General features: G+C 45.0%; 1 protein-coding gene across 4 annotated transcripts in view; it reads left to right on the forward strand.

The window, feature by feature from the left end:
* Positions 1 to 14,771, forward strand: part of Rnf216 (ring finger protein 216) — a 102,232-nt gene that overhangs the window by 75,419 nt on the left and 12,042 nt on the right. For all 4 annotated transcript variants that reach the window (XM_028756069.1, XM_028756068.1, XM_028756071.1 and 1 more), the window contains exons 14-15: positions 2,152 to 2,249; positions 9,920 to 10,142. In XM_028756069.1, coding sequence (XP_028611902.1) covers positions 2,152 to 2,249; positions 9,920 to 10,142 — 321 coding nt within the window. The remainder of the gene's footprint in view (positions 1 to 2,151; positions 2,250 to 9,919; positions 10,143 to 14,771) is intronic.

Below are 14,771 nucleotides of genomic sequence, written 5' to 3' on the forward strand. Positions count from 1 at the left end.
TCCACTGCCCAGTAAGACTTAGGCAGCAGGCTCCTAATGACATAAAAGCAGCAGCTGGTAGCAGCTCCTTTAATGAGTTGCCTAGGTTAGCCAGCACCTGTGTCCCCTTCACCTCACTTCCTTCTGGGCTGAAGTCACCAGGAAAGGGATGGGCTGGAAAGCTCATATGTGGCTGGGTGGGCATGTTCTGTGCTTCATGTGTTCTGGTCTCCAAAATGGCCTCTGGCATCTCTCATTCTCCCCAGTTAAAGAACATAGTTATCTTTACAGCACTGAAGCTTCTTGGAGTTGAGGAACAAAGCCTAGCTGAGCTCGGGAGAAAAGAATTACAGTTTAGTACACACTACTTAGAGATGATGCAGAGAGCTCCACACAATAATTCTGCCCAGCCTACTCTGTGCTTGTCTTATTTTAATTGTGGGTTTCAGTGTCTGGCTACAGTGCTTCTTCAGAATACAATTGAGGTTTATTCTATGGGACCCCTGGGTCCTTCACTGTGAAGAAATAGAACTGGCAGGCTGACCACTATGGTACTTAATGCCAGTCAGAGGACTTCCCACATGACCATGGACTCCAATGTGGACAGGCTGTTTTGTGGGTTTCGGCAACTTAGTTGGGGGTTTCTTTACTTAAGCAGTCAGGCCATGATTTAAGGACTGACTCACCAGGACCGCTCAGAAGTACTCCCTTCTGCCTTCTATTGTTTCCAAGCTGCTGTTTCTGGTGGGCGGCTCTGTTGGTTTTGTTTAGGAAGATAGGATCCAAATACCAGCTCATCTATTTTCCAGCTGTTGTTTATGCCACTTTCCTGGAACAGTTACAAAGTCTTCTTTCTTTCTCTCTTTCTTTTGTGTGTGTTTGTTTGTGTGTGTGTGTGTGTGTGTGTGTGTGTGTGTGTGTGTGTCTTGGTTGGTTGGTTGGTTGGTTTGGGTTTTTTGGTTGTTTAAAGATGGGTTTTTTTATATGTAGCTCTGGCTGTCCTAGAACTCACTCTATAGACCATGCTGGCCTCAAACTCAGAGATCCACTTGTCTCTGCATCCTGAGTGCTGGGATTAAAGGCGTGCGCCACCACCACGTAGCATAGCAAGTACCCCTCCACTTGAACCATTGCTCTAGTCCTCTAGCTGTCTTTGAGTGTCTTCTCCCTCTGATCTGTTTCCCACCAAGAATGCTCCAATAAAGTCACAAATCTGCTCATGTTCTTTCTATGCTTCCTGATGCTCAGGTTTCAAGGTGAAACTGATACTTAGGTCTCACAAGACTCTACATGGACTGGCCGTGCTGGCCTAACCTAGGCTTGTTTACATCATCTGTACAAGCAACACTACCCAACAGCCTAACTTTGTCCATCAACATCTTTAGCCTCTACCCTCTAGCCAGAATGCTGTTTTCTCCAGTTCTTTCTTCAACTGTCCCCTGCCTCCTCAGACAAGGCCAAAGCCTAGTCAGCTGGCACACACCATCTTTTCTTGTGCTTTTCTGAACAGAGTTGCAATTTCACTTAGGCTCATGATCATTGGCTTAGTGTTTTCTTAGGCTCTTGCTATTAGTACAAGATAGTTTCTGTTAAGGAAAATAAAAGGCAATGATGTATGGGTACATACATGCTCCCAAGGCAAACACTTTCCCAACTGAACTATCTCTCCAGCCCCAAAGTGACGACATTTCAGTTTGTATTTGTAATGATGTGAGACCGTGAAGGGTCACATCCGTGTTTATTAGTGGTAGGTAGCAGAATGTCTTCCTCAGTTTCCCCTGGTCATCATATTCTAGACTACTCCTCACTTCTATGTCAAGAGCCCTGACTAGAAGAATTGTGGAAGGGTAAGATCCTAACAGACAAGCCCTCGAACAGCTCACAATATTTTACAAGTCTGCACTCTGCCTGCTATGTTGTTTCTAGGAGGCTCTTCAGCATTTCAGATCAAATGATGAGAACACTGCTTTCTTTTAATGGAAAAGAGAAAACTGGCCTGTGTCTTCTGAGCTTCTGCTGTTGTTGCTCTGTGTTTAGAAACAATTTTATTCTTTGGGACAGCAGCACTCAGACTCTGAGCCCCAAAGAAGTACATTTTACAGGCATTTGTGAACAGGCTTGAATGACACCCACTCACCAGGAACTGTCTTTGTATCTGTCTTTTGTCCTCAGGAGACCTGTAGGAAGTGTCAGGGACTCTGGAAAGAACACAACGGCCTCACCTGTGAAGAGCTGGCAGAAAAGGATGACATCAAGTACCGAACATCTATGTGAGTAATGTGGTGGCAGCTGAGCCTGCAGGAGCCGAGGGCTCTGTGGCAGGTGTCTGCTCCAGCCACCTCTGCACTCTCAGGGACTCTGAGGCAGGGCCCTCATCTTTTGTTTCCACAGACCATAGCTATTCAAATGGTATATGGTGTCTGTGGAAGGTCTGCCTTATATAGTAAAAATCAGCCATCTTTCTCCTTATTGTCTCGTCAGTAAGCAGGTAACAGATCTTATTGCACTGATGTTGCTTTTGCCTGTGTTGGGATACTAGTGGCCTGAGATAGTGGGTAGAATTGCCAGCCTCCAACAGGCAAAAGATTATCAGTAATATTGATGATAGGCACTGCGTCGTACCCCGTGTGGCCGAGCAATTTCTAAATGTTAATATAGGGTAACAGAGCTACCCGAGTGCTACAGAAGTCTGTTTCTTTCATAAAGAATCCAGCTTTGCCAGGCTGCTGGGCAGCGTCTCGTTAGATTTCTTAAAGATCCAGGTCCTTTATCCTCTGACTGCTACTCCCCATGTTTGGTGTGATCCTCTGCGTGGTTGTGCTTGGGTCATTGCTACATTCTTACTTCATCATAGGAAGGGAGGAAAGAAGTAGGTTGTTAATAGGCAGTCCGCTTTTCCTCCAATTAGAAGTAATGTAAAGTGACGTATACTACGTGGGACAGTCCACATACACTAACTATAAGTGGACTCTAGGGGGGTGATTGCACGGCAGCCCCAAATATGATATCGGGGTTGGGGGTGTTTAGATGAGGAAGTGGATCGTGACAGTTGAACAGTTTGCAGTCTCTAGGTCTGCATCCCAGATAGACGCTCTTCTCTTCACTCTGCAGCTGAGGCAACCCAATAGCTTGACCATTGTCACACAGGTGATAAACGGTGTAGGAGGAACTTGAACCCAGGCACATGGCTATGCTCTGCGTCATCATAATGACCCCCATGATGTACTTGGGGTTCCTTTCAAATGTGGTTGAAGTTATGGACCTTGAAATGGTGAAATTCTCAGAGTGAACTCATCTGATTGGGTGTTCTTGAATACTTTCTGTGGAAGTAGTCAGTGATGCTATAACTGGACTTGAAAACGTGAGGACTTGACCATGTGTTATTCCCTTTAAAGATGTAGGGAGGGGACCTTGGCCAGAGAGTAAGGTACCCCCTGAAAGTTAGGGGCAACCCTTAGCCTGCAACTCCCAAAGAAAACCTTGATTCTCAACGTCATCTTGCCAACAGCCCTGCCATGCAGCCTGTGGACCATGGATGTTTCTCAGAGTCTGTGGTTGTTTTAGAATAGAAACTCCATTCTCTGATAGCCCTGGACACCTGAAGTATGCAGGACCTTCTCAGCTTGGCAGTCCTCTAAAGCAACCGACCATCAGAGTGAACCATCTAATGCAATGTCTGTCAGTTCCGGAATCCAAAAAATGCCTCTCAAGTATGCTTCACTGTGCGTGGAAGAGGGTGGAAGTTCACATACTTGCTTTTGGGAAGGCTTTCTTGATATAGACCTGGCCTCCAGGCTACCAGGGCTTTGTAGAGATGACACATGCCACTATCCCATATTAGTGCATTCTAGACCACCTGCCACTACTATTCATCAGGTCAGATCTGTGTGTCACTTGAGTCACCGACTAGTATATTCTCTTGGTGGGTGACAGATAAGATCCTTGTCAGCTGCTATTCTCTACCATTGGACAAAGGAATAAAAGCATTTTGCAGATCAGAAACTGTGCCAGTTGCCAGGAGCTGTTTATGGCTACAGTAAGAATAGCATCTGGAGCAGCAGCTGCAGTTACTCAATACCTGATGAGGCTTCACAGTGTACCTGGCACACTGCTCTCTTTAGCCCATTCTTCTCTACAGGCCACACAAAAATAAATATCCTGGGTAAACATCCTAGAGCTTGAAGTCGGCGGTAACTGTAGTTTCTGAGATGCCTGTAGGAGTTGAGTGCTGTTTTTAGGTAGCTTTAATTTGTCCTCCTCACCATGTAGCCCTTTCTCAATTGACCCAGGGCATCCTGTGTGTTACCAAGTAGCAAAAGTAAGAAAGCTCATCGTATACACAGGGAAATGATAAGAGGCAGTGCTCTATCTGGGTACCCTGGAAGAAGCCATTCTGAGCTGTGTAATGGTGGCACAGGCCTGGAATCCCAACACTCAGGAGCCTAAGGTATTAAGAATACTAAAAGTTTGAATCTGTATTGACCCTGTTTCTAAAATATAACACATACACACACACACCTCCCACTGTGTGGCAGGCTAGGACTATAGCTCCACTACAGAATACATGCCTGCACTCCATGAGGCTTTGGATATAGTTGCATGGTCCTCCTGAAGGTTCATGTGCTAGAAGCTTTGCTTCTGGTGTGTTGGGACTTTAAGAAGTGGCGTCTACCAGAGGGAGCTTAGGTCATAGAGGGTGAGGGCACTACCTCTTGACAAGATTAATGTAGTTCTCACAAAACCAAGGTAGTCCCATCAGAACAGGCTATTTAAAAAGAGTAAGCTTAACAACAACAAGAATCAACTTCCACTGAGACTAGCATATGTGGCACAATGGTAGAGTACTTACCTAACATGCAGGGAAAAGCAGGAGGGCTGCCTAGAGTTCAAACCTAGCCTTGGGTGCAAGTGAGAAGACCATCCAGATAAGCTGAACAAATATTTACAAAACCCCCCCCCCTCTGCATCATGGTGTATACCTGTGATATCCCAGCCATAGGGAGACAGGCAAAGAGAATGATGAATTCAAGGCCAGTCCTACATAGACCCTGTCAACCAAAGAGGAGGGATAACCATGTGATCTGTTCTGCATGTTTCCCTGCTGCTATGAACCACTCACCTCAAGATCTTCACCTTCAAGACCACAACCAAGTAGATGCCATTGCTGTGTTCTTGAACTGTCAGAACTGTAAGCAAAATAAGCCTCCTTTTCTTTGCTACAGCAATGGGAATCACCTTAACGTTGTAATGATGAAAGGTGTGATAGCTTTTTTAAATGTTTTTTATATGTACAGATGGCTTGCTTCTGTGTGTGTGTGTGCTCACGTGCATGTATACACATACACATGCGTGCGCGCGTACACACACACACACACACACACCCAGGAGAGTCTGAAGAGGGCTTGGGATCTCCTAGAGCAGTAGTTATTTATAGTTGTGAGTCACGGTGTAGGTGCTGGGACTCAAACCCAGTGTCCTGCAATAACAAGTGCTCTTAACCACTAAGCTATTTCTCCAGCCCATACTGGTTTTTAAAAAATTCACTTTTCTCTATCTTATGAAACTAAGCCTCCAGCTGATGGGTCAGTTCAGCGGTTGCTTAGACTTGAGGCTTGAGCGGGGTGCTTAGCACACACATCAGGTGTCCATAGTAGAAACACTAGTGAGGAAGCCCCAGCAGTTATTTTGCCATCCTTTGTCTGTTGTTCTTGTGTTCTTGTTTAAGGTCCTTTATATTTGTAAGCAAATCTGTCCTTGGCATCGGTTGTTTCAGCCCAAAGGACTTAACTCCTTCTTAGCATTTGCCACTGTCATCATTAACAGAATTTGGCCGTGAGTCTGCACTATCTGTTGCCAGATTCAGAGTCCCCCAGTTGAAAGAAGAACTCCAATCAGGTCCACAGAAGGTCTGCTTGTCACATGAGCTCACCATACAACCCAGCTGGCCCACACCACCCACGAGCCCTCCCATCTCTGCCTCCCAAGTGCTGGCTCCGCTCGTCTTCTTGGTGCCTTCAGATATCAGTGACTGCTTGTGCCCTCCTTGTATTTCCCCTAGCTTGGAGTAAGCTAGGTGTCACTGTCAGGGGACTTGGGTGAGATTTCATAAAGGAGCTGAGGTGCTTAGTATCTGGCCCACACTTACATACATAAAGGCAAAACACTTAGTACACATAAAATAATTAATAAATTGAAGAAAATGATGAATCAGATTTTTGAAGATTAATGAACTGACATTGTCCAATTGGGAAAATGGGGAGAAAAGAGTGCTGAAAAGGACTGTATTCGACCCTAAGGGACCTGTGGCCCATTATCTGGTATATTTCTATTAAGAGGGTACAAAAGGGGCCAGAGAGAATACTTGAAGAAAGAATTACTGAAAACTGCTCAGATTTAGGGACAAAAACTAGTGTTTTTAAAAGGTCTGAAACTGGGGCTAGAGAAAGATGGCTCAGTGGTTAAGAGAATTGGCTGTTCTTCCAGACGTTCCAGGTTCAATTCCCACCACCTACAGGGCAGCTCACAATTGTTCCAGGGGCTCTCATACTCTCACACAGACATACACCTATGCAAAACACCAATACACATGAAATAAAAATAAGTATCTTGCCGGACAGTGGTGACGCACACCTTTAATCCCAGCACTTGGGAGGCAGAGGCAGGCGGATTTCTAACTTCAAGGCCAACCTGATCTACAGAGTGAGTTCCAGGACAGCCAGGGCTATACAGAGAAACCTTGTCTAAAAAAAAGGAAGGCCTGAAACAAAACACATCAAAGTCAAACTGCTAGAAATCAAGAAAAAATAGAGAAGCGTCTTGGGTTTGCGGTGGCAGATATTCATTTGTTAGCTGATTCTCAATACTAGAAATTTACCCTTGGGCGTTACACATGCCTGACAAATGTTCTCCCCCAGAGCTAGTCTCAGCCCAGTCAAGAAACCACCAAGAGACTGCAGCAAAAAAAGATCATTTCAGTATATATTTATTTAAGAAAATAAGCTGTGAGTGGTGGCAAAGTTAGGGTGGCTACCACCAAAATGATTGTTTGGCTTTGTTTCTGGGTGCAGGGGTGGGTGAGTTATAAGTTATGTATGTATATATGCATCTTCATTAGTCACTCTATCTTTTTATAATTAAAAAATACTTTTATTTGGATGAGATAAATGTCTCAGCATTTAAGAACACACTGCTCTTTGTCCTATTTCTGTGACGAATCACCATGACCAAAGCAACTTGAGAAGGAAAGGGTTTTTTTGGTTTACACTTCCATATTCATTCATCATCAAAGGAAGTCAGGAAAAGAACCTGGAGGCAGGAGCTGGTGTGACAGCCATGAAGGAGTGTTGCTTACTGGCTTGCTCATCATGGCCTGCTTTGTTAGTGAACTCAGTCTACCAGCCTAGGGATGGCAGCACCCACAGTGAGCTGGGTGCTCCCTCATAGGTCATTAATTAAGAAAATGCCCTACAGCCGGCTCTTATGAAGGCAGTTCCTCAATTGAGGTTCCTTCCTCTCAGCTAACTCTAGTTGGTGTCAAGTTGACATAAAATTACCCAACATTCTTTCAGAGGACCCAGGTCATTTCCTAACAGCTACATGGTGGCTTACTACCTTCCGTTACTCAAGTCTATGGGGATCAGACTTTTTTCCCTAAACTTGATGGGCACCAGACATGCACATAGTGCACAGAACACTTATATACATAAGATTAAATAAACCATTTTTTTTAAAGAAATTATGTGCTGGACATCTCTAATCCCACCTTTAGGAGGCAGAGGCAGATGGATTTCTGTGATTTAGAGGTCAGCCTGGCCTACATACAAAATTCAAGGCCAGCCAGAACTATACAATGAGTCCCTGTCTCTAGTTTTTTGAGACAGAGTTTCTCTATGTAGCTCTGGCTTTTTTAAGAATTATAATACCAGCACTTGAGAAAGAGGCAGGTCTCTATAAATTTGAAATCAGCCTTGTCTACTTAGGGAGGCATTATAGACCAGCCAACACTGCAGAGTAAGTTTTTGGCGGGGAAAGAGAAGGTGTGGAGAGAGTAGGGAAGGAAACACACAAGATTTCGTCCCATTGTCTTTGGATAGTAAAGCACAAGTAGTGACAGACTCACGGGATGTCGCTGGCTGTACAGAGGATGTCCCTTAGTCTTCCTGTTGAACATGAGATCAGCAAACAGAGACAGCCTCAGCTTAGTCGGAAGCACATCCTGTGAGACTCTTTCCTGCCTAGTTCACAATCTTCTTGCTAGACCACTCTAAAAAAAATAAGAAGCCGGGACGTGGTGGTGCACGCCTTTAATCCCAGCACTTGGGAGGCAGAGGCAGGTGGATTTCTGAGTTCGAGCCCAGCCTAGTCTACAGAGTGAGTTCCAGGACAGCCAGGACTACACAGAGAAACCCTGTCTCGAAAAACCAAAAAAAAAAAAGAAGAAGAAAAAAAGAAAAGAAAAAGAAAAGCAACTGTGGCTTCTCAGTTCCATGAGGCAGCACATTCTAATACTGGCGGTCTATTTTTATATAGGCCCATTCTGGCCTTTTCTGTTTTATTTTGGTGGTGGTGGTGGAGGTTTTTTTAGGACAGGGTTTCTCTGTGTAGCCCTGACTATCCTACAACTCCATCTGTAGACCATGTTGGCTTTGAACTCAAAGGGAACTAAAGGTTTGTGCAACCACCGCCCAGCAGTACCTTGAGTCTTAACAAGCAACATTAAGAAGCATCTTCACAGTTGCTCAGTAACTACACTGTGCTGCTCTCAGCTGGCAGTAGTAATGAAGTCATCTCAAGTCTAGTCTCTTAGACATACTCAGTCCTAGTACAGAGGCAGACACAGATGGATCTCTGATTTTGAGGTAACCCTAGGTTTTGTGACACCCTGATTCAAAAGATTAATTAGTTAAACTTGGTCTCCTCTTCAACAAAACTTACAAATCATTTGTTCTGCTGTAACTTGAACGGAGTGTAGATTCTTTCCAAGCTAAAGTTCCGCTTGCCTTCATTTCAGGTCACCAGCAGATTGGGCCTCAATAAGTAGCTGCCAGTGTTGTATTGCATTGTACTGTTCTTGGGTACACAGTCTGGTGTCTGAGTGACAGCCGGCTGCAGCAGGAATAGCTGAAGTCCATGCAGTGGAAGCACTTGCTGTCTAGACTCGCCTTTAGATTGCAGCACATCCTGCAGGACACCCTCTCTACTTCACCTTGTAGCTGGCCACCCTTTATCTCAGTAGCAAATCTGTTTTGATCCTGCCTCCCTTCCCTCTGCCTTCAATGCCCTCAGTGTAACAGAGAAAGGTGAAGGGTGTTGGTTTGTAGTTGGGAGCAGCAATACAAAATACCAACACAGTGAAGTATCCTGGCAAAAGTAGTGTGCCCTCCTTACCAGTTGAGATGCTTCTGGAAACAGTCTCCCTGTTGGGGAACCGTAGGAGTGTGAGCTTGGGAAGTATGCTCCTTCAGCAGGGGATAGTGACTGGCCGTAGGATTGCCCAGGATATATAGGCTTGGGTTCCCAGGTGTTAAATCACTAGCTTTGCACAGTTAGATTTGGTTTAGAAGAAGCCAAGTTTCTTCTCCCTGTTGTCAACCTGTAGAAGTCCTAGAATGAAGAAATCATTTTTCAGAATGTTAAGTGCCACACATGTCAAATGGCTCGATATCTCATCTGAATTCTAAAACTGCCATTAGAATATTATGCTCTCAATTTAAAAGTGAGGAACCTGAGTCTCCAGGCAATTGGGATATTTACCCAAGGTAGTACAGTTAATAAACTTGGAGCTTAGTTCTGACTCCAAAGCATGGGCCCTTTCCACTGGCTGAATGTCACGAAAAGGCTGAGGCAGTCCTTACATGTGGGAAATAATAAATCTTAATGGCCATATCATTTTTTTTACGTCACCTTCCCTACCAACTCCAATTGGTTTTTCTTTTCTCAGTGAAGAAAAAATGACTGCTGCTCGAATTAGAAAATGCCACAAGTGTGGGACTGGTCTCATCAAATCCGAGGGCTGCAACCGCATGTCTTGCCGCTGTGGTGCCCAGATGTGCTACCTGTGTCGAGTTTCTATCAACGGCTATGACCATTTCTGCCAGCATCCTCGGTCTCCAGGGGCCCCTTGCCAGGAGTGTTCCAGGTGTTCCCTCTGGACCGACCCCACTGTGAGTACATGCATGTCAGTCCGTTTCCATATTACAGTCCTGTAGTGAAAATACTTTGCATTTACATGACAGGTTCAGACTCATGGAAACATACAAACCAGCAGTCACAGGGAAAACTGAGAGTGTCATCAGAAAATACTCATCATAAAATTCAGAGTGTGTTGGGCATGCCCTGTACCCATTCTCACGAGGCTGAGGTAGGAGAATCACTGAGCAAGAGAGGGTAATCCCATCCAAAAGAGTCTTATGGACAAATCATTTCTGTCCCTGGGGGATAAACATTTTCTACGCTGTCTGAAGTGTTGAGCAGAGCAAGGGAGAGTTACGGACAGCACAGGGTACCACCAAAGCTCCACAGCACTCGCCTACAGACAAACATGACTACACACCTCTAATCTCAGCACTCAGGATGAGACAGGTGGGTTACAAGTTTAAGGCCAGCCTGGGCTATGTAGAGGGACCCTATCCAAAGAATGTTTTAAAGGAAAGAAAAGCCAAATAAACGTGTTGTAATTCTAGAATACAGTATAGTGTAGAAATGCAAGGGTAGTTTAATATTAACAGCTTTCTTAATGTAATTCACCATACTGATGTAGTTAGATGTTAACAGACTGAAGGGTCTCAAAACCTCCATTCTTGATTTAAACTTTGAAAACACCATCATTAAAGCACATGCCTAGCATGCAAGAGACCCTGCATTAAATCGCCAAAACCACAAAAAAGTTATATGTAGATGGCATATTGCCTGTCAAAGTTTATTAAAGGACTGTCAAAGTTTATTAAAGTGGGCAGCATCGTGCACGCTGAACTAACATAACCTTTGTGGGGACAGCAGTGTACAGAGGGTGTTGTTAAGACAGTTTCTCACTGTGCTGCCTGTGTGGTCTAGACCTTAACTTACAATCATCTTAAGCCTCCCAAGTAACTGGGATTATGGCCACATGCATGTTCCCAGCAGAGCGGAAGTTTGAATTTCAGTTAATATGCTCGTCAGTTCAGAAAGGCCTAGAATATTTCTATGTGCTACTTTTTTAAAGATGATATATTTAGAACCACATTTTTTAAATGCCAAAAAACAAGATGTATGCCTTGTTTTATATATGCTCAGATTAGAATAATACCCCCAAAATGCTATATGTATATCAGTTTTCTCCAAATATTGAAAATAATGTGAAAGAATGGCGTGTAAAAAAAAGAGTTATGGATAGCTGGGACCACAGACCCAATTGCCACAAGGCCAGCTGGCAACCAGGACTTAAGGATTGCTGAGCCAGCATGGCATGGTAAGGGTGTGGCCTATTTCAGGGACTTCTTTCAACTTGGCACTTCCTGCTGGTCACTCAGGCTGTTTAGAGTTGCCGCAGCTTCCAGCTCCCAGAGCTGAAAATCTATGCCTTAGTGTAGAGTCTTCTGGTTTTAAAAATTGGCATTTACTAAAGTAGCTTGAAAACTCTCAGCCAGCATCCTGTCACCCGAAGCAAAGGCCTTCTGTGGTGTGGAAATGTACAGCATACATACCACAATAGTCAGGTCACTATTGGCCACTCTGGTGGCTATGGATAGGGCGGTCTTAAAGACTGGCTTGAGTCTATGTTAAAAAAAATGTTCTCAGGCTAGAGAGATGGCTCAGAGGTTAAGAGCACTGACTGCTCTTCCAGAGTTAAATTTCCAGCAAGCACGTGGTAGCTCACAACCATCTGTAATGGGATCTGATGCCTTCTTCTGGTGTGTGTGTGAAGACAGTATATTCATATGCATAAAAGAAAATTTTTCTCAGAGCCACCACAGTGGGAAAGCAGTGATGCTCTGGGGGCTAGGTATGCCTACATCAGTAATGCTTTGTCAGGAGCAGGTTTCTGTGGCTCTTGTGCCAGTGCTACGTTGATTGACCACCTCAGGAATTACCTGGTCATGCAGCTCACAGCCCAGCGAGACTCCAAGCAGGGAGGTGTCTCCAAGGTGGTCTGTGGAACAAAGCAGAGATTTTGTTTGTTGAAAGTCTAGTTTTCCCAAATTGCTACTTGTGGGGAGGCAGCCAGCCTCTACAGGGAAGGGAGGGAAGGGGTATATCTTAGGTACTTAGGTCCTTTGATATGGGCTGGTCATTCCACCAGCTCCTGTCATTGCCTGTCTAGCTTGCATCAGGTTCAGGAGGAAATGGGGTCTTTTTCCTAAGCTGGGCTCTTTCTAGACCCCTACTTACCTCTAGAAATAGCACAGTGCACCTTGCCACACAAGGTCAGGAATTTTAGCAGCCTGGGCTGCGCTTGTCCTCTCCCCACACCTCCTCTTTCCCTACATGAAATTCTGTTTTGCACCCTGTCTGTCTGCCATGGCAGGTACCTGTCCCTGTTTTCTTGTTGATTGCCACCTTGTAGCCTGAGGAAGGTCCTGTAGCTTGAAAAGAAGGTCAGACAAATAGCAGTCCCTCTGATTTCCTTTGGACCGTAGTGGAGATTTTGTTCCACTTGCCCCATTCCCATCAAACCAGGGATCAGCCTGGTTTCCTTGATTCTCACCAGGAGACGGATTGAATTCCCACCCAGCATCTGCTGAGTCCTCTGAGAACACAAAGCCATTCAGACCCACAAGAGACAAAGCTTGCACTGTCCTGCTCCCGACCTCTGCTTCATTAACCAGCAGGCCAGGAAGAAGCTCGAATTGTCAGCACAGAATTGTTCCTGCACAGCTTGGGGTAAAGAGAAGTTTGAGCCCTTAATGACTAGAGGTGGTTTGGGAGCCTGAATAGACTCTGTGCTAAGGGCTTAGATGGTGAATAAGAACTCTTCCTCTGTTTGCTACCACAAATACCTTGCAACGAGTATGCCAGAAACAAGTCATGAAGCAAACTGTCCTCTTTAGGAAGAAGGGAAAACAGGCGTGTTATGGGACAAGGGACATAGCTCAGTGGCACAATGCTTGTGTAGCATGTTGTACAAGGGCCTGAGTTCAAACCCCAGTGCTGCCCAAAAGACGGGGAGGATCAGGTATTGCTCTGCAGTGGAGAATTGTGCAGTGGCAGAACTAAAATCCAGAGTTGAATTCTGTTTGTCTGTACATGGCTGGGAATGGGGCAGCCAAGACCAGGAAGCTATATCTTAGTTAGATATAGCTGTGTTCACAAGAGTGTCATCACTTGGCAGACTGCATTCTAGAAGACTGAAAAGGTTGATTACATGCTCTTTAAAGACCAGCGTGAGCTTGGGATGTAGCTCAGTGGTTGCCTAGCATATGGAAGGCCTGGGTTTAGTTCAGAGTACCACCCACTCCACCCCCAAAAAGCCAAAGAAAATAAGTAAGAGTTATTAAAGGCTTGGCATGGTAACGCATGTTTTTAATCCCAGCTCTCAGAAGGCAGAGGCGGGCAGATCTCTCTGAGTTGAGGCTGGCCAGGAATAAGAAAGAAAGAATAAAAAACAACTTTTTTGGTAAATAATAATTATTTTAGATAGATAGATAGATAGATAGATAGATAGATAGATATTTGTAATGAAAATGGATTTTAAGAGTCAGACATGATGGTTCCTTCATACCTGTATGACCTCAGCACTGGGGAAGCAGAGATGAGGATCACCATGACCTGAGATACAGTGAGACACACTTTCTCAGAAAGACCACAGAATCACAAAGTCAGGGTTTTTCTTGGGTTTAGGTGTTGAGTTTGTCTGGTGTTTGATATTGTTGGAAATGGAACCCAAGGCCTGAGACCTGCCAAGCTAGCACCTTACCTCTAAGCTACAGCCTGAGCACTTCTGGGCTTTTAGTTCAGGGGTTTGTTTACTTGAAACAGGATCTTATTTGACATTCCTACTGCCTCGTCTTCCCAAGTACTGGGGTGACGGGTGTGAGCATGGCACCAGGCTTCTTTGAGAATATGTGTCTGGAGCCTCTTCTGAGAAAGCACTGGCTTTCCTGCCAGCTCCTGGGGAGGGCTGCAGCACCGGATGCACCGTTGTGCTGATGCGCTGAGGCACCAGTCTGGTCCCAGGTTCACAAATGTGAACCAGCAGCTCAGCTTCTGTGCCCACCCCAGGTCACTTGTGCTCACTCAGGTCAGCTGTCCCCAGGTCCTGCCTTCTACCCTCAGAGCCTGCAGCAGATTTGAGACTGGTTCTAGTAGTCCTTCAGAAAGAGGACAGGGGCTGCAGGAATAGTAAAGGCTGCAGGAGTAGATTCGTGAGGGTTGAAAAGAAAAAGAAACCTAGCAAGAGAGCTCTCTCATGCTTACACCTGGAAAACTGTTTCACCTCATCAACCACCACCACTGCCCTGGTCAGATGGTCAGTACCGGACTTACAGGAAGATTACAAGAATGTCATGAGCATACTAGGAAACAAACCCCAGTCTTCTATGAAAACTAAGCACTCTTAACCTCTAGTCCCTTAATTTTTAAATCTATTTTCTACAAAAATAAAAAGAAGGGTTTAGAATGTAGGTGAGTTGGTAGAGTGCTTACCTAGCATATGAGACCTTCAATTCTGTTCTCTTCAGAGCTGAGCATGGTGGCAGATAATCTATCTTCAGTCGCAGAATTCAAATGGAGACAGAAAGATGAGGTGGCCAAGGTCATCCTCAGCTATACAGTGAGGCCCGGGCAGCCCGGGCTAGTTAGAATCCTTGCCTCAGAAA

The sequence above is a fragment of the Grammomys surdaster genome, unplaced genomic scaffold, assembly GCF_004785775.1.
Source record: "Grammomys surdaster isolate TR1022 unplaced genomic scaffold, NIH_TR_1.0 126109, whole genome shotgun sequence".
NCBI classification, from domain to species: domain Eukaryota; kingdom Metazoa; phylum Chordata; class Mammalia; order Rodentia; family Muridae; genus Grammomys; species Grammomys surdaster.